The sequence below is a fragment of the Podarcis tiliguerta genome (assembly GCF_965153285.1).
Source record: "Podarcis tiliguerta genome assembly, chromosome: 1".
In the NCBI taxonomy this organism is placed as follows: Eukaryota; Metazoa; Chordata; class Lepidosauria; order Squamata; family Lacertidae; genus Podarcis; species Podarcis tiliguerta.
The window spans coordinates 2,392,583-2,413,653 of record NC_139534.1 but is presented as its reverse complement, the minus strand read 5'-3'; the positions used below and the strand labels follow the sequence as shown (position 1 = coordinate 2,413,653).

At 42.0% G+C, this 21,071-nt stretch overlaps 1 protein-coding gene across 3 annotated transcripts in view; it reads right to left on the bottom strand.

Annotated features, from left to right (window-relative positions):
- SPAG16 (sperm associated antigen 16) overlaps positions 1–21,071 on the bottom strand; it is a 388,967-nt gene that overhangs the window by 189,309 nt on the left and 178,587 nt on the right. For all 3 annotated transcript variants that reach the window (XM_083399945.1, XM_083399947.1, XM_083399946.1), the window contains one exon: positions 3,154–3,339. In XM_083399945.1, the coding sequence (XP_083256071.1) occupies positions 3,154–3,339 (186 nt within the window). The remainder of the gene's footprint in view (positions 1–3,153; positions 3,340–21,071) is intronic.

Below are 21,071 nucleotides of genomic sequence, written 5' to 3'. Positions count from 1 at the left end.
GAAGATAATGCAGAAACCAGAAAGCGCATTCCCTGTTGAGTTCTGCTCAACTCAGCCACACTTGGTTCAATACCTAGGACACTTTCCCCAATGAATTTATGTCAGAAAAAGTTATATTCTCCACCATCTGGGCTTCTGATTGCATTTGCAAACTAATTTTTTTGCCCGTACTGCAGTAGCAAGCTATTGTACAAACAAACATAATGAAACATGTCCCCACAGTGAAGAAATACCATTATAAGCATTACTTACGGTATTTAGTTTAAAATCTAGCTTAAACCACTGATAGAATTCCATTTCATAGATTGCAGAGAATCCATTCAAGTCCAACCCCTTTGGAACAATGCCACATAAATGATGATATTGTGTGAAACCTCTGAAAGCTGGATCCAGCCAAAGTTAATGTAAGGTTTAACTACCACTGAAATCAACAGAACTGTCAAGTGCTTACCGTGGATGGACTATGCCCTATGTCTTTGGGTCGTTCTCACACCGGGAACAGGCTGAACCACTGAACCCCTAAACCAAGTATACATGAAAGAGGTCATCTAGACCTCTGGAATGAGATGCCATCAGGACACTGATGATACCCAGCTCTATTTCTCCTTTTCATGAGATTCAGGTGAGGTGGCAAAGCTACTGAATCAGTGTCTGGAAGTAGTAATAGATGAAGGCGTATAAACTGAGGATAAACCCAGATAATATGGAGGTCCTGTGAAAGAAAGCTTTCACTGATCAACAAGATGCTCAGCCTTTTATGAATGGGGTTGTGCTCACCCTAGTTCAGCTTCACGGCTCAAGGATACTACTAGACTGATCTAGCTGGAAGCCCAAGGAACATCCACGGCATACAATTATCTCAAGCTCTGCCTGGGGCATCCACTGCAATCCCTCCTACAGTGATTCATGCCATGGACATCACTTGATTTGCTGAGTTCCATACAGATTCAGCAGGCACTCTTTATTTCAGCCTTTAAACAATTGCTGACCCCCCCCCCCCCAATTCTGCCAGGCATATACAGGCAATTAAGAATACATCTGTCCACAATAGTTACCTGATTTGTGATATAGTTTCTATTGATAAAAAATATAAAAAGTGCCAACACCAGAAGGGGGAGGAGAGAAGACAGAGCAAGACAAAGGTACATGGCTCTCGTGCTTTTAATGATAAACAATGATTTGGCTTTACATCCAAATGCACTCTGTGTACAGATGGGTATATTCAAAAATGCAACTAGCCTCACCTGCTGACTAAGGTGTACAAGTCCAGTAACAATTTTACTGCTGTTTCTATTAGCTGGAGCCTAATGCAAAGTAAACTTTGACAGTATTGGGCCGTCTCTAAGAAACTGTTTAGTTGATCAGCATTGCCCTGACAAGGCTAAGCCACAAAAATGCAGATCACGTATCACTGTCCAGATAACAATATATAGTACAATCTGTACGGCACAATCCTGAACACATACCAAACCGAAACATTAAACAATCTTCTGAACTATGCCTATTTACGCAAATACATGACTCTACATATAAATGATAAATGATTGGTTGAGCATATTCCAATTCCATAATCAAATTTATGTTGTGAAGAATTGTGGGGATGATTACATGCATCATAAGGAATATGAGCTAGGAAATTCTTTGTAAATATGAAGAGCATATGCAATACAGCAAACAGCTCAAAATTTATTTTAATGATAAAATGTAAGTTTATTACTTTTATTATTCAGTCACTCTGAATTTCCATTGAAGACTCTTTGACCCTGAGGGCTCTTTCAAGAAAGAACAAGTAGATATAAAACCAAAGCATTTATAAATCCTGAAGTTGTTGAGGTTTTTTTAGGATTTCACCCCAGGAAATAAATTGCCACAGGGGCCAGATTAAACCGACCAGTGGGCCGGATTAGACCCCAAAAATGGACTTTGGACATGCCTGCTGTAGGCCAAGATAATGGCTTAATTCTCTTTGTCAAGTATCTATTAGAAGAAAAAATGAAGATGCATTCTTCCTGGCTGTAAGAACACACATGGTGTCATGTGCCAGTAATTTCCATAATTTCCATAAGAATCACCAAGAAACAAAATAGTACTTTTAAGACCTAATCCCATAGGTCACTGCAGCAGCAAAGAATAAAGAAACCCAAAATATCATGTTGGTACAATTACATGAGTGGTACTATTACGCTGTCATCGCCAGATGGTGCAAGTCATTACATAGCTCAGAAATGGACAAAAAAGAACTGGAAGTTGTAGAACCAGAGATGGGGAACCTGTGGAACTCATGATATTATCACAGAATTGACGAGATGGAAGTGACCCTGAGGGTCATCTAGTCCAACTCGCTGCAATGCAGGAATCTCAACTAAAGCATCAAGGACAGATGGCCTCCAACCTCGCAAGGGAGTCCGTCCCACTGTCCAACAGCTCTTATTGTTTGACTACAACTTTCATCAGTCCCAGCCATTATGGTCAATAGTCGGGGATGATGAGAAATTTAGACCCAGCAACACCAACAGAGCCATAGGTTTCCTGCCACTTGCTATAAATCACCTATTCCATACTCTACCACAGAGCTTTCCAAACTTTTCATATTGGTGACACATGTTTTAGACATGCATTATTTCGCAACACAGTAATTCAGTTCTACTAGCAAATTGGGGGTTAAACTAGCCCCTTTCCAGCCCCAGGAGGATCACAGGGAGTGTTCGCGAGACACACCTACACACTGCTGCAGACACACTAACGTGTTGCGACACACAGTTTGGAAAGCTCTGCTCTACCAGAACTGTTATAAAGGGAAATCCTACAAACCCCATGGATGTAAAAATAACTTACAACCAGAAAAATCGGGTGTAATCGTGACACAAATCTCTGATCTGCAACAATCGTGACACTGAATCCAATAGGCCTTCATACTGAATAAAATAGGTATGCACACACACACACTTCATAGAATGTGGCATAATTTTTTATGATTTTTCATTTTATTTATATTGAGCAGATTATGTTTAATATAGTGCAATACTATTTTGGTGTTTTTGAAAGCATCTGAAAATTTTAAAAGATCATTTGTCATTTTCCTGAGCCAACCTTCCCCCCCACCAACATCTAGAATCTGTTTCAACATACAAATGATTATAAATTATCACATACCTGTTCAGGTCCCATATTTTGCTAGTTTTATCCATAGAGGCAGAAGCCACAAAATCTCCACATGAATGCCAGGAGCAGTCCCAGGCCGCATAGCTGTGACCTTCCAAGGTCAAAATGCAGCCGCCCTTTGCAAAGTCCCATATCCGAACAGTTGCATCTCCGCTGGAAGTGACCAGTTTTGTTCCACTGTTGAAAATAAGAAATCTGGATCACACATGGGCAACATTTCAGGTAACACTCTCAAGTCAATATGATGAAGTCCATGGGTGGTATTCTACTAAGCTTTACTCAGAGATGACCCAGTGAAATTAATGGACCTAACTTAGTGATGTTCATTAATTTCACTGAGTGGAATTCACCCAAGTTTTTGCATGTTCAAATTGAGATATGCTCATGCAATGGGACTTTCCATGTCCCTGGGCCCCCTAAATCTGCTCTGGAAGGCTGGGAGATCCTTTAGCATTGGTTTGGAGCACATGAAGGAGCACAGGAGTGAGCGGGGGCTGGGGGGTGGAATACAGTAGCATTTTGTGGAATTATAAAACTTTGTTCACTTGCCTTCAAATCTCCAATAGGACTGACAGGGTAAGCAATGTTTCTTGACTATGAGCCTAAAGTTTATGTCAAAGTATGAAAATAATAGTGCTTTATGGTATTCAAAGCAACAAGATACATTTGTTGTTGTCATCCATCTGTCTTGAGAGATAATGGAGTGTGCCCCCAGGGGTGTAGTCAAATTGCAGCACCTAAGTGACCTCCCTGGGGCACAAGCCTGGGCAGTGTATATGGAGATCCTGGGCTGCCCAGATGAGGAGACCTCCCTCTCAGCCTTGCTGATGTGGTCCGAAGGAAAGCAGAGCAGTATGTGTGGCACCAGCTTGGCTGCAGGAGTTACTGGAAGAAGGTGTGCAAGGCGCCATCCAACCATCTTAGGGACTCCGGATTTGTGTAGGTTTTACTTCTTAGCCTTTTCTCCATGTGAAGATATTGCACAAGGCACAGTTTTCCTTCTTCCCAGGTTGACAAGCTCTATCTGCCACTCAGTTTCCTCTACGGAACATGAAAAAAACACCTTCTTGACTGTTGGACACATTATAAGTCTTGTCCACTCAATCCACCAGAGTCTGTCTTCTCGTGCAAGGGAAGTTCCTAAATCATTGGGGGCTTGAGACCCATTGGCTACTCTCACCTAGTTTAGCCAGCCAGTCAAAGGGTGTAGCCACTGCCGCATGCTGACAGCTTCTAGAAGCCACAAGTGAGAGCTAAGAGCAGGATGGGTCCAAGGGTGGACAAACTACATGAGAAGGAGCACAAGCTGTCACCCTCCAGAGGCACTGCCCCTCCTCTAACACACACCAACAAGATATATTATGCTGCTATAAGTCTTAAAACAATTCTGGAAGAGGTCACAAACATTATCTCCATACTATAGATAGGGAGCTTGGGAGGGGCTCCCCATTTGCAGGCATAAACAGACTTCATAGGAGTTCCCTCTCAGAACTCATAAACCAATCAGTGTTGAAAGCCAGCTTCTTTAAAGGCTCTCCTCTGTGCCCATCAGCTGATGGACACTAAGAGGGAGCCCCTTTGAAATCTGTTTTTCAGGCACAAATGGACTTCAGAAGGGACTCCCGCACAGCACCCAGAGGTGGGGTGGTACCTAGTGGTCATCCGCTTCCCCAGCCACACAGGAAGATGGTGGCCTCTCAGGTCCAGCCACGGCTGCACCATGCAGCAAATGCTGCTCCTCCAGAGCCCTAGGTGAGCGGAGATTCCTCGCTGCTAGAGCATGACAGGGTCCAAATTTTGGAATTGGGTTGGGGAGGCTGTCAGCCACATATTCAAATTTGTACAAATTAAAGGTCAGCAATATTTTAAAGGAATTTCCATTACAATATTTAAAAGTTGGACATAATATAATGTTGGAGGATTGGGAAAGGTTGTGGAAGAAAGGGGTTAGATTTACTGCAAGTACTATATTAAAAGAAAACATCATGAAAATGATGTATAGATGATATTTAACCCCAGTAAAATTAGCAAAGATATACCATATGAATGATAATTTTTGTTGGAAGTGTAGAGAAAAAGAAGGCACCTTTTATCATACGTGGTGGACGTGTCCCAAGTTTAAAAAAAAGTTTAAAAATACATTTATTAAGAAACCAGAAGCCTTTCTGCTTGGAATAATAGGACTGGAATTTCCCAAAAAAAGATGTTAGATTGTTTTTGTACGCCACTACAGCGGCAAGACTTTTATTGGCCAAAAACTGGAAATCACAAAAATACCAACAGTAGAAGAATGTTAGACTTTTTGGAGCTGGCCGACCTGACTGGAAGAATCCGTGATCAGAAAGAAGAGGAATACCAAGAAGAGTGGAAGAAATTTAAAGACTATTTAGCTAAATATTGTAAAATACGATAAGTAGAAATTATTTGAAAGTACCAAATGGGCCTAGGACTAGATTAAGAATTAATTGTAAAATACTATGGATTTGGATAATTTGAAAAGAGAAGAATATTGTAAACTAAAGGTGTTAATTTGATTAGAAAGACGATATTGGAAAGCTGTTAAAAAGTGTTTCAATGAAATTCAGTAAGGAGGGATTCGAGGAAGTCAGTTAACAATGCAATATAAATTAGGCTTTAAAGTATTAGGTATATATATGTTTGTTTTTGTTGCTTTCTGTTTTAGTATTACAATGTTGTTCTCTTTTTTCTTTATTTGGGTGTCTTATTTGTTATAAATTTGAAAAAATAATTAAAAATATGAAAAAATACAATATTAAAAAGTCTATCAAGGCACAGTCAAAATAATAATTCCTTATGAAAGAAAGAAAGAAAGAAAGAAAGAAAGAAAGACAGTCCCATCTCTAGTTAGATATTCTCCATGTAATACATCTTCATGTATTAGTATATTGTGTGTTTAATAGAAGCATTTATGTGCAGTATTTGATAAAAGTATTATTAATTTAACAAAAGCTGACAAATTAATTAGAAGTGCCCCCCATTCCTTCTGCAAGCCCCGTCCAGTCTCATATGATGCCTCCCCATGGTTACATTTTAGAAAAGGTGAAGGGAAGATTAATTTAAACTTAAATAATAATTGTATTTATTTTTATTTATTAAATATGTATACCATCCTTCATCCAAAGATCACAGTGTGGTGCACAACATAAAGGTGCCTTTTGATCCATCATAAATTACAACAATATTTCAGTGTATTATTAATAAAGCCATAGACAAAGACCGGTTAAAACACACTTTGAAATACCTTATTTTCAATGCACTGAAAAACTTGGATATATAAAGTAGGGTTGCTGTTATAAGACATGAAACATTATCCAAAGTAACTTAATGTTATTCAAAAAAATTACAACTTTGCAGACAGTTCTCTGTTCCTCTGACAGGGAGGTTTTATTAGGATTATGTAATAAATTACATCAATTATTTATATAACTGTCTGGAGAGAAAATGTCATTCATAGAGTGCAGTGTCTCAAGGCCCCACATGCAGTGCAATGCAGTCTGAGGCATATATATTTGGAATGAAGTCCCAGTGTTCAATACAGCTTTCCCAGATAAATGGGCAGTGGACTTCTCATTAACTGCACAGTCCTAACCATGGACTCCTGAAATTGACTGTGATCAATTAATTACAATCCTAACCAACTACATTTTTACTCAGAATATACTTATTGAAATTAAGTATCCTAACTTAGTCAATCAACATGTTGAAATACCCCCCCAAGTCTACTGACAAGTAAGTCCTATAGCTAGGATTGCAATCTTTTGTTGATCAGCCTGCAACTGAAGTAGAGAGAGAGAAACAGGGCTGTTACTCCCCGAAAGTGTGGGGGAAACGTGAAAGGACCTCAGTTATTTAAGGCAATCATATCATAGCCCTGCTGCTTTCTAAAATGACAAATTATTTAGGGGACAACAGTTACTAGCTCATTGCCAGAGAATGCTAACCTCTCCCCACACTATCACAGCACTGGCACAGTGTCAGCCCTCCATGTTCTCCCTGCAAGCTACTTGCATAAGAGACTGAGGCATAAGAAGCCCCATGAGAGAAAAGGCCATACCCGTCAAATAATACTTCAGTCTGACTGGGTTTATTCACTTATATTTAAAATGCAGGAGGTAACAAGAAGGTGTTTGGACAAATGCATAAAATGCAAAACATGTCAAATTACTTTTTCAAATGCTGACAAGTGCCTGAAATATTCCTTCTGATATTTTCCTAAATCAAACATACCTGAGGGGAGCAAAGAGCTCTGCATTAAAGGTTGATAATCTCTGGCTCTGAAGGTGGAGGGAGTTTTTCCCAGAGATTAGAACTTCTGAACCACTTTACAAGGGTTAGCATTAAAAGTCTATGAAGTGAGAGTAGAAGTGCTGACCTCAGCTGCCATAGCAAGACATTGCTAGGAGGGAAGCAATGTCTGCAGGTTGATGCCAAAGCAAGGAAGTAAGTTCTCTGCTGTTTTGTCAAGATGTGTTCCTTAAAGAAATCTAGCTTCCTCCTCCCTCCCCTGAGAAACTGACTGAAACAGCTTTTATCTGCTGAAGTTCAAGTTTCCAGAAGCAGAGAGACTTCTTCAGCTGCCTCCAGACCTTTCACTACCCAAACTCATCCCATATGGTCATTGCTCCACCTGATGCCCAGGCACCTCCTGCCTGCCCTCTGCCACTGCGCCCTTCAGCTGCGCACTGCGGCAGGGGAACCTAATATGCAGGAGACACAAACACGGACTGCTTGCAAAGCTTTCATCGCAGTTTGGTATCTGATTTCAGTCCAAAGAATCACATGTCACTGGCATTTTCAGAGGTGTGCTGGGGCAATGCAGCCAGATGGGGGAGGTATTATTATTATTATTATTATTATTATTATTATTATTATTATTATTATTGACTCAATTTATTCATCTGTTTGAATTATTACTTTATTAATTTATTTGATATGACCATTAAAAATCTAAAATATTCTTGTTCAATCTTCCCTCCAGTACCTCATAACTGAAAAGCTTTATTAAGAATGCAATATACTTTATCTGCATTAACAGCACTGCTTCACATATTATCTTAACAGAGATCCCATTAAATGTGTAAGCCCCTTCATACTTTACAGAGTGGATTTTCTTTTGTTCACACATAACATAAAGATATTTATAATCTTAAATATCCAACTATTCCCAATGTTTGCTGAAAAATTATGAAGGTGATTTTCAAGTTAGTAGAATAGAAATATTTTAGGATTGTTCATTTTAAATTTCTGAGTCAGAAATGAGCCATTGCCCTCACCAATTCAGCACTCCCCCCTAATTTTTAGTCATACTTTTCTCAATTAAGTCAGTAAAAAAATTCCATAAACCAGTTACCAGTAGCTTTACACCAAATAGAATTTCCAGATTCTGACTGAGACACTTTATCTGCAAGAGATGCAAAGATTGCAGAATTGCAATCATGAAAATGTGAAAACTGCTATAAACAAAACAAATATGTTTTCTGTTTACAAAGTGCTTCTTGGAAAAGGTTTGCATTAGAGCTGGGATAGCTCAGTCGGCAGAGCATGACAATCTGAATCTCAGGTCTGTGGGTTTGAGCCCCACGTTGGGCAAAAGATTCCTGCACTGCAGGGGGTTGGACTAGATGACCCTCATGGTCCCTTCCAACTCCACAATTCAATGCTTTTATGATAAAGAATTGGGTGTGGGGTATTTTTTTTTGGGGGGGGGGAATTCTAACACCAAGATACAAGGAATATACAATATCAGGAATATCTGATACAAGGAAATAACCATGGCAGAACTGAAAAGCCCTTATATTTGCTATTCTCCTTATCCCATCTGTAGCTAAAAATATACTCAACCACTGGTGCCATCTCCAGGGGGCCCCAGGAGCCCAGTCACCCACAAAAATTTTGCTGCCCAGCATCCGCCCCCCACCATGGCCTCAGTGCGCCCTGCAAGTGCTGCCTTGGTGCGCCACGGCTGCCGCTTCCATCCACCGCGGCCGAGCACCACCTTAACTTTGGTGCCACAGCGACTGACTGGGGGCCTGCGCCTCTGCCATGGGGCCCCGCGGGAGAGGCACAGACCCCAGTCCTGTTGCCAGCGTGATGCCAGAGGAAGTGTGTTGCGCCATAATGATGGTTCACCATGACATGGTGATGTCACATCATGTCATGACGTCATTATGGTGCGGCGTGTGCTGACACTGGGCACCCACAGTGTGGGGCCCAAGTCGGTGCCCCTGTACTCAACCTGGAAGTTTTATAGAATGCAGGACACCAACATGGCATTGAGCCCCATATAGGACTTGCTCTGCTTCGTGTTTTGAAGAATCTAACTGAAAGCTCTCTAACACATTAACATATTATCCAAATAAAAATAAATTTCTACTCCTGGTCTAAGCAATCCACTCATCCTAGGCTTGTAAAAAGAAAGAAAAAAGCTGCCATTCTCAACTAATCTACTGCCGATTGTGATGCCTTTACTGGCTGCTGCTAGAAGCAATATCTGAAGCGAAATCTGTTTGTTACTCCCATGTTAGTCTTTATTGAGAGAGGGAGGAGGTTTAAAATTCCATTCAAGATACAAAGAGCTATGGGGATGATAGCATAGAGTGTTCTCCTTAATAGAGAACGCGGGTTGCGGTGGGGTCTGCCAGGCCGCCCCTCTGTTGCCAGGCAGGATTGGAAGGTTGGCCTGTGGCAATGATTGGATGGTCGTGTTGCTGGGGCAATTTGTGTGTTGCAATTTGGTGGGAGGGATTTAAGGCTTTATATTCTGTGCACGCAGCTTTGGAACTTTCTCTTTTGCTGTGTGCATCAGAACACCCGCCCACCCGTCCTGTAATTAGGGGTTTTTTGTGTTCACCTTGCTATACCTGTCATGGGGGTCACCTGCTTTTGGGGCAGGGGCCTGGTAGGAATTTTGCCTATCTAGCTGATTGGCTGGTACCATTTGGTTTTTGCCAACTGCGTAGCAAATCATCACAAGTTGCGGTTAGGCATTGGTTATAAATTGGTTGGAGGAGGGACAAGGATTGGCTGGGCCTGCCCCTCCAGTGCTGCTGCGGAAAGGGAATTCCGCTAAAGGAATCCAGGGGCTTGCCATGCTTTCGTCCAAATCCCTGGAAAGGGGCTAGGGCCGGCAAGCCTGGGGAGCATGCGGGGAGAGGTGAGGGTCTGTGCCTCAGCTCCATTTCTCCCCAATATTGTTTTCTCTTACTGGCTTTCGGTGGCATCCGGAAGTCAGTTCTGTCCCCAGGCTGGGGGGGGGGGGGCGGCAGATAGTCTTTAAGCAGATAGCCTAAGCAACCATTAACAATCATGTATGTTAATAAAGTTGTGGCCAAAATTATGCCAAAAACCTTCAACAAAAATTACGTGTGTGTTGTGAGTTATTTGAGGGGTGGCTTGGGGACCTCGACACGCAAATAATTTTCTATATAAGTATGTGTGTGAAAAAATGCAGATCCAACTAGCGTCTGCCGCATCCCTACTGGTCATAACCTATAAAAGCTCTAAACAGTTTGGGATCAAGTTACATTTCTCCCGTATGAACCTGCCTAGGTTTTGAGATTTTCCAAGAATGCCTTCCTCGATATCCTGCTGACATCTGATGTACATTTGGCAGGAACTTGAGACAGGACGTTGGCGGTACCCAAGCTATGGAACTATATTCCAATGGTGGTTTTTAAATCACAGCTCAGTATGTTTTCAACCAGCTGTCATTGTTGATGTTTTATCTGCTCTTATTTAACTGTTACCTTGTTTTTCTACATTACTGTTTTCTCTGGATCAATGGACTTTAGTTGTGTTATTAATTTCAATGGGTCTCCTCTGAGCATGACTTAGTTGGATGCAACCCCTTTTTATGGTTATGTTAATAGGTTGTTATTTTTATGTGTGTTTACAGCAGGGGTGGCGCTGTGGGTTAAACCACAGAGCCTAGGGCTTGCCGATCAGAAGGTCGGCGGTTCAAATCCCCACAACAGGTTGAGCTCCCGTTGCTCGGTCCCTGCTCCTGCCAACCTAGCATTTCGAAAGCACGTCAAAGTTCAAGTAGATAAATAGATACCGCTCGGGGGGGGGGGGAGGTAAACGGCGTTTCCGTGCATTGCTCTGGCTTGCCAGAAGCGGCTTAGTCATGTTGGCCACATGACCCGGAAGCTGTACGCCAGCTTCCTCGGCCAATAAAGCAAGATGAGCGCTGCAACCCCAGAGTCGGCCACGACTGGACCTAATGGTCAGGGGTCCCTTTACCTTTACTGCAAGCCAGTTTGTGCACTCCACATGGAAAAGTGGGATATAGACTTAACAGACAATAAATAAATCATGCACCATCAAGCCAACTCTCAGGAGCCATTATAGATAAAATCACATGTCATAATGCAAGAAGGACATGCAAAATGTCAATATGGAAACACTTAGCTTTGTGTACACTGCACATCTGTTTGGGGGGATGTCAGGTCACTTTTTGAGTGAAGAATAAATATATCCATGAATAATGTGCATGCCTACTGCAAGGCTGTATCTGCTGCTACACTTCAGGAGCTAAGCTGAAAGTGGGAAGAGCTGCCATAATGGCAGATACTGAGGAAAAAGTGGTGCTTGTAATGAAAAGTGACCATCGCTGGAGTGCTTTGTGCAAGAATGGTTGGCTTACTCGCATAGCCTTCAGGATTTCATGGTAAGCTGGCAATGTGCACCCACGAAATGCATGATCCTATTTTCAACACAGAAAAATCAACCCAAAAGTAAGTGAGGTATGTGAAATGTAGTTAGCAATAGGAAAAATAGTTCAACCATTCATTATTTCCAAATCAAAAATACAAAGATTACACTGGTCAACAACAAATTTGTTGTCTGCGTTTTTTCAGTTGATTTAGGACGAAAACTGATGCGCTGAATCCAAAAATCACATTGGTTTTGCTCAATCAGGTCAAGTTTTTGAGCTATGGCCACATGTCATTTTTTTACGTTTTTGTTCACATGTACGCTTGTGTGGAGCATTTTAAAAGAAGTTGGTGGGGGTAAAATGCCATGTCGAATAATTGTTTTGATTGGAAATGATTATTTTAATAACAAGAAGTATTCAGGTCCGATAGTTCTGGGTGATTATGTCGAAAAGGGATCAGTTTGAAGTCATAAAACCTCGAAATCTTCCATAAATTGGTGCGGCAAAGCATAAACTTGGGGGATCAAAACTAAGTTGATCCTGATCTTCAATCAGCACGTCGTCCTGTAGCTCATTGTGATGAAATTCCAGTGCCTGTCTTCGGAGAACTTCCTGACATTAGTGACAAAGATGCCTCCAGTGTTGAAGGACATGAAGAAGAAGAAGTGGTTCTTGAAGATGATGCTCCACATCCATTTTCCCAAAAGGAGTTGAATGATTTAGTTCACGACCTCAGCTTGTCAAAGCACTCTGCCGAACTGTTGGCATCTAGATTGAAGGGGAAAAAACTCCTCTCTGACAGTGCTTGCATCAGCTTCTTCCGCAACAGGCATCAAGAGTACCTCCGTTTTTTCTTGGAAGAGAAGGACTTGGTGTATTGTGCAGATATTGCGCAGCTTCTACTCAAGCTTGGAGTGCCACAGTACAAACCCAAAGATTGGAGACTGTTCATTGACAGCAGCAAGTGATCACTGAAATGTGTTCTGCTACACAACGGCAACCAGTTTGCCTCTACACCCCTGGCTCACTCGACTACACTGAAGGAGAACTATGAAGCGGTGAAGTATGTGCTGGAGAAAATTGGTTATGATCAGCATAAGTGGTTTATTTGTGTTGACCTGAAGATGGTGAACTTTTTGTTGGGACAACAGTCTGGCTTCACCAAGTACCCATGTTTTCTGCGCATGTGGGATAGTAGGGACCGTGCTCAGCATTACACGAAGGAGGACTGGCCTGTGCAGGAGGAATTGGTGCCTTGCAAAAAAAGGAACGTCATCAACGACCCTCTGGTGGAGAGAGACAGAATACTCTTCCCACCGCTGCACATCAAGCTCGGCTTAATCAAGCAGTTCACCAAGGCTCTGGACAAGGATGGTGACTGCTTCACTTACTTGTGCCAGGCTTTTCCAGGATTGACCATGGAGAAGTTGAAAGCTGGCATCTTTGACGGTCCTCAGATCTGTCAGCTCATCAGAGGTCCAAAGTTCGGAAACTCAATGAACGAAGTGGAACTGGAAGCGTGAAAGGCATTTGTTCTGGTAGTGAATAACTTTCTTGGCAACAATAAGGCCAGAAACTATGCAGAACTTGTCAACAACATGCTGACTGCTTTCAGAAACCTGGGCTGCAACATGAGCGTCAAGATGCACTACCTATTTTCACATCTGGACCAGTTTCCTGAGAACCTAGGTTTGATGAGTGACGAGCAGGGAAAGAGATTCCATCAGGACATGAAAGAGATGAAGAACAGGTATCAGGGTCGCTGGGACGCAGTCATGATGGCTGACTACTGTTGGACTTTGAAGAGAGACCTCCCTGCTGCTGAGCATTCCAGGAGTTCCAAGAAACGGAAGTTGAAGCCCTGAAGTTTGAAAAATGGTGAAGCAACATGCAATTTACGTGTACTTACCTTTATCAATGCCCACCATCCAGTTTACAGTAAACCTGACCTGGTGGAGAGAAACGGATACCATTTCCTGATTCAGCACTGCAAAAATACCCTAAATCAGTTGTAAAAATCTAGACAACATTCAAAAAGTAAAAAATTGTTACCCAGTGTAATTTTTCATTAAGATAAAAACCAATTAATGCTTTCTTCTTGAGAGCTCACCAAGTCTTTGGAAAGAAAGGTTTACTTGATATGTATTGAATTATGCTACTAGATCTCTATTTACAGTGCCGCTGGCTAACTTGTTCAGGGGTACACCATAGCTGTGTTCCAAAATCAGCATGCTACCTTAAGCACAAAAGCACTCTGGTATCACACAGCAGGGAAGGAAAAAAGAACATTCACATTAGTAGGGAAGTATGACCATTTTTGTTGAAAGCACAGCACATAGGGTTGCGAATCCAGATCCTGACATTACTTCTGCAGCTTTAAGAGTAGCATAGAAAAAAATGTTGACATAAGGAATAACACATTTGATAAAATTCTCCTTCCTTTGCAACTTTTGAAAGTACAAAGGTTCTCTCAGAGTCGACCTGACAATCATAATAGCAAAACAATAACTAACTTCCCACAAACACCAGCCAGGATTTTTGAAACTGCTTAGGTACTACCAAAAACAATATTTCAATAAACTCATTAAAAGCAGGAGCCAACCCACAGATAAATGTGGATGGGAAGGGACATTTAGCATTTTAGTTTGAGCAGGAGGAGGGGAAAATAAACATTTTAATCAAATCCATTACCTACTTATTGATTTCTCTTTGCCAGGCAGGTCCTGCAGAAAATTTATATAGCATGTGACATTGAACCATTTGGCCAAAGATACTAGATTAGTCTGAGTAAAAAAAATTAACTTCTCTTACAATTTCTCAAATTTCACTATGGATCATTGTTCAAGTGTGATGGAATAAAGTGAGATACCACACTACTACATTTTAAAGGTAAAGGTAAAGGTACCCCTGCCCGAAGGCCAGTCGTGTCCGACTCTAGGGTTGTGCGCCCATCTCACTCTATAGGCCGGGGACCAGCGCTGTCCGGAGACACTTCCAGGTCACGTGGCCAGCGTGACGAAGCTGCTCTGGCGAGCCGGCACCAGCGCAGCACACGGAAACACCGTTTACCTTCCTGCTATAAAGCGGTACCTATTTATCTACTTGCACTTAGGGGTGCTTTCGAACTGCTAGGTGGGCAGGAGCTGGGACCGAAAGACGGGAGCTCACCCCGCCGCGGGGATTCGAACCGCCGACCATGCGATCGGCAAGCCCTAGGCGCTGAGGTTTTACCCACAGCGCCACCTTGACTACATTTACTACATTTTAGGTGGACCTAAACTTTAGGTCCTAAACCACCCCACTTCTTTTCAATGAATACCTAGCCTACTTTGAAAGAAAACAATCCCACTTCAGCTTCTGCTCAGGAGTGATTTGTTACTTTGGCTGAGGAAAGGACTTTGGGTTCATTTTTTAAAAAGATATTAAAAACACAAAAAGGAGAGCAGATCAATATGGCTCAGGAACAACCAACATGTGCTCTCCCGACATTGTGGAGCTCAGCTCCCATCATCCCTGACCATAGACCATGCTGACTGAGGCTGATTCAAGTTGTACTCCACAATTCTGGAGTACCATGTTGGGTACCTCTGATCAAGCTGTAAGAGCAAAACTGGTTTTTTATTATTATTCCTTTGGTCCTGAAATAGAATTTTTTTATTGTTTCCAAAAGCTTTACAGGTTTTTCACGATTTAGCCATGCTTTTTGTTTGTAAATTGCTGGTTGTTTTTATACATTCAGTTCTATTCCAGAAAGAGCATAGGAGCCAACTGCAATAAAGTATTTGAGGAGGCAGGGCCGCCCCCCAAAGTTGATGGGTGTTGCCATTCAAATGGTGTCTGTGTGCTGTGTCTTGCGATTGATTATGTGGGGCGGGGCTTACCTGCCCACCCAATATTTTATTCAAGTCGGCACCCTTGAGAAAGAGTTTGTAAAACTTCCCTGTTGCTAAGTGTGCCATGAGAGTGGAAACAGACATATTTGAAACCATTTTTATTGCGGTTGTGTTAGCCCAGGCCAAACGGGTCTTTTGAATAGCCCCACCCAGTCAGGAACTTTTGCCTCGTTTCTCTGAAGCACCAAACAAGAGGGGATAGATATACTTGGGGTATACAGAAAAATCTTCAAAATAAAACAAAGTTGTTATCCTTAATTAAGTATGCAGGTTGAACTGGTTAGCCAAAATGACTTATTTCCGGAGAGTCTTCATTTCCTAATCTGTGAGGTCAATATGGTTGCAAGCACTAGTCTTTCATAGCAGAATTTGTCACTTTGTGTGGAACCAAGAAACAAGACCTAAATCAATGTCTTTCTTAACGACTTTCTCACAATATTCCTCAATAGTGATAGCAATATTCAAGTTGCCTTTCCCAACCTGGGTGCTCTCCAGATATAAATGGTTCAGATTATTACCTCCAACAACCTTGATCATCAGCCAATGGGCACTGTAGTCCATTCTCTGGACTGCAGCTTCTTTTAACTGATTTTAATGTATTTTTAACTTGTTGCAACCTGCCCTCATGCTGGAGGGCAGCTAAGAAATTAGAATAATAGAATCATAGAATTGTAGAGGTGTGGAGGACCATGAAGATCATCTAGTCTAACCCCCTGCAATGCAGGAATCCTTTGCCAAACATGAGGTTCGAACCCACAAACCTGGGATTAAGAATCTCATGTTCTACCGACTGAGCTATCCCAGCTTAATACAGCTGGAGGGCACCAGGCTAGGGAAGGCCACAACCACTTATTTTGTAAATGAGGCAGTGAATCCAGACTGATCTGAAGTACTTGATGGTTAACACCCAGTGCTTTTTTTCTGGGAAGACGCAGGGGGACGCACACCCCTAAACATTTTGTGAATCTAAGTTTGGTCTCATTTGAGGGGCAGTATTTCAATATGAATAGGAAAATGAGAATACCCCTAAACATTTTTTAAGAAAAAAAAGCACTTAACACCCAAAATGTTACATGTTTATAGGAACTTAGTTGTTCCATGAAGATACATCTTTAATAGGAATTAAGCACACAGACAGTGTGGCACTTAGTGCAGCCTCCACGGTCAAGTGCGTTATGAGACAGACCATGGTAATCTAATCTGCTGTACAACAGGACTTTGGAACTCACTGTTGTCTCCATATCTAACAAACCTACCAGAGACCCTGTGGAATAACTGCCATTAAGAACCGCAAGGTCAAATCACATAAGCTAATGCTTTTTTCACAGCTTCAGAATGGATAAAAGTGCTCTATTAACTAGGGCTTTAAAATGGTACTTAGGTTGTCTTTTTAGGAGGTTCTTGAGTCATGAATCTGACAGGGCAATTTTGACCACTAAACCTCCTAAGCTGCAAAAAATGCTTTCAAATGTAAATGATACACTAAGCTTAAAGTCTCTCTTTTGAAGTCAAGGAAAAGACAAAGTATTAGGATATTGCAGTATTCTTCCAAGCAAATAGAATAATCTCATAAAACATTAGAAATTATGCATATATTAAGGAGGGGCCGATCTCTTTAAATACAGGAATCTATCTTTCATGAGCCTGAATCACTGATCCATCTAGCTCAGTATTGTCTTCTTCAGGAGAAGGGAGCCATTTTTGCCTGAAAACCACTTTGCCGTCGTCATACCATGCACACCCTTAATACTAATGCCAAATACCATAGCTATTTCCCATAGAAACAGAGGTATAAATTTCATTGTTAGTAACTCTATTCCTGAATTTTACTTTTGCTCCACACAATCTCTCCCCTCCCAACAGCTTTTGGATAGGAGGGGACACAGAGTGACGGGTGAAATCCAGCTGAGGACCATATCTGGCCAATAGAGCCAACCCTGGTTTATGGTGACTGCCAGTTCTCCCAGGACTGAGTCAGCTGCTTTTTGATGCAAGCAGATGCAGGAAACTGAATTCTGGGACCTTTTGCATGCAAAATCTATACTCTGCCACCGACGTGACTGCAGTTCTTGTTCTTGTAATGCAGGAAGCTTTCCAAACGGGCAAGTGACAGCTAGCAAGACAGTATGGGTATTTATAACTGGTTGACCCCTACACTCTCCTCCTTTTTCAGGGATCCCATTCCATCCTACTTGGTTTTCAGCTTTTCCTCTGTCAATAGACAGGGTAGGATTCTACTAAGGACTTCCAGTAGTGTAGCTGTGCTTCCCCCCTCCCATACAATCCCCCTGAAATTTGCTTAGGAGGTCCATATATTTACCCAGAACGGTATGCGGTGGAAAGAGGGTGGATAGTTCCATCTGGCAAGGTGAAATGTTTGTGCTGATGGGATGACTGCCATGGGATTTAATAAGTGGTGCTGTGGTCTAAACCACAGAGCCTAGGACTTGCCAATCAGAAGGTCAGCGGTTCGAATTCCCGCAACGGGGTGAGCACCCGTTGCTCGGTCCCTGCTCCTGCCAACCTAGCAGTTCGAAATCACGCCCAAAATTGCAAATAGATAAAAAGGTGCCACTCCGGCGGAAAGGTAAACGGCGTTTCCATGCGCTGTTCTGGTTTCACCAGAAGTGGCTCAATTATGCTGGCCTCATGGCCCAGAGAAACTGTCTGTGGACAAACGCCGGCTCCCTCGGCCAGTAAAGCGAGATGAGCACAGCAACCCCAGAGTCGTCCGCGACTGGACCTAATGGTCAGGGGTCCCTTTACCTTTACTTAAGCAAGCTCAGCACTCATTGGGATGTTTTGGGTCCTCCACCACTTTAATCTTGGGGACTATCTTCATGCCATGGGCAACTAGAGTGGCTGCCAAGAATTGTGCTGCCTTACACTTCATATAAACAAACAAAAAAAAAGCTTATATATTTTTGGCATCAGCTTAACTTTTTGAGTTCTCAAAAGATTTTTTTCCTCACCTGACATTGATTTATGAGGGCATTATCATTGTCAAGAAGATTGATTTAGTGTGCTTTTGGGATACCTGTTAAAAATATAACCAAGCTTACTGTTCGAGTAGATAGATTTTACAGCTCTACAGCTTGTGGTTGGAAGGAAGGAAGGAAATGCTGTATTTTAATTTTCAACACCACACATCTTCCTATACATAAGTAGGAACAGGAAACAGACCATGAATTTTCAAAAATTTCAGGAGTGTACAGCTATTATCAGATTAGTGTACTAATGTTGAAGCCAAAACCTTGACAGAGCAGGGCCTAGAATGTTTGTCTGGCACATATGGCCCTTTCGGACAAATATGACATTGATATCTTAGACCTTTCTGTCATCCAAAACAACTCTCCTAAGATAGATTTTATACTGAGTCTTATACTGAGTCACTCACTGGTTCATTTAGCTCAGAATTGCCCAGCGGTGGACCTCAGGGTCTCTTTCCATATGGTTATATGCACTCCACCCTCCAAGTGCTGAGAGATTTCAGGGGTGTCTGCATATATTTTGGGCTTTGTTTCCTTGGTAACTGAGATGGCAGTATCTTTGTAGAATATGGTTTTATTTACACATGTATACAGCCCTAAGCCTAAAATGGAAGGGAACACAGCATTAACATTCCAACAAATCTTGCAAGAAATCTTAAGATTTCTACGGAGCCCCCCAAAGTCATAGCTTTGGACCCAGCTCAGGGAGCAAATCAGGTCTCTGGGATTACAGCCATACCATAAATTTAAAACACATGGCTTCCCCTAAAGAATACCGAGATCCATAGTTTACCCCTCACACAGCTTCAATTCCCAGAAGCTATAGAAACCATATGGCTGTAATGTGGATCTTCTGAGCTCCAGGGGAGACTTGCCCCAGGTCAATTGTTCTCTTTTACATTTACCAATGACTAGGGAAGAAAGAATCTGTGAGTTATGGCTGTCTACTTTTATTCATTTTTCCAATCTTAAATTTAATCCTGCACACTTTTCAACAATTTGCAGAACTGTTTTTAAATCTGTCAGCATTTTAGTGTGAATTTATTTTAATAAGCACATTTTTTTAATGCAGCTTTGACTAAAGTACACATTTTTACAAGCAATTAGCCTATATATAGTGGATTTTTAATGTTCTTTGTGGGTAACGTTTTTAAACACATTTCTCCCCTATTATTCTTCATTTTTGTAAACCTTGATTAGTTGCAGAACTGTAGTGCAACATTCTGACAAATGTCAATTTCAAAAGACGGCTATTTTGGTTTGTGTATTAATTTGAGAAGTGCAAATTAGGTAGTTTTTCAGTGAAATGCAAACAAAATTGAATTTCTCCCCCCCATCCTTACTAACATGAGCAATGGGGCGGCCGTGTGGGTGGGACTCCGTTGCTCTCCCAGTTGCTGCTAGTTCCTGAGAGAAGGAGGAGAGGGGCAAGGCACAGGGAACATGGAACGATGTAGCATGTGGTGGCTGGAGAACAGGCTTGGCTCTGCTGCCATGCGCTGCATAGCACCAAGCTCCCTATGCCTCACCCTTCTCCCTCTTGGTAAGTGGTTGTGACCTGCAGTGTTGGTAAGCCAGGAGAACAATGGATACCCCGCCCCCCGCCCCCCAGCACTGCCTACCAATTACATCACCCACACCTGCAAGTATCTTCATCATCTTCAGCTAGTAGCTGGCCCCTAGCTAGTTTGGCTCATGGATTGGTGATTCCCATCCCTGACATAACAGAGAATTGGAATGGAACATAATCTTGAGATAGCCACATAGGAAGGGTCAATTTCCAGCCCTAAATTGTTTAATCAATCAATCAATCAATCAAGTTTATTACGGCCATGGGCCCATACAGAAAAAACATAAATAACAGCTTGTGGACGTGGGGAAAGAAAAGAGAAATAAGAAAAAAAAAGAAAAAAAAGAAAAAAAGAAAGAATAGAAATAAACAGCCGCTAAAACGCCCCTATAACAATAAAATACTGTAAGATGGAATGGCATCCTACACCTTAATTAGCTTGTAGTGCTCCTTGGCGTCGCTTTTGGGTAAGGACCATGGCCAGGAACCTAGCCACTTTCAGGGTCGTATGGGTATCCTTATCCTGCAAGATTTGGGCAAGGTGGAATGTTGGAGGGGTACCCACTAGTTTCTGAATGATTGATCCCAGCAAATTTGCCCGTAGCACATTAAACAAGGGGCAAGAGAACATAATGTGCTGGAGCGACTCCGGCGTCACCTTATCACATTCGCACATGGCGGGGACTTGGCCCTTTGAGAATCTATGTCTCAGGACATTGGAGGGAAAAACGTTAAACCTCGCTTTGGTGAAGGCCAGTCTATGGGCAACAGTCGAAAGG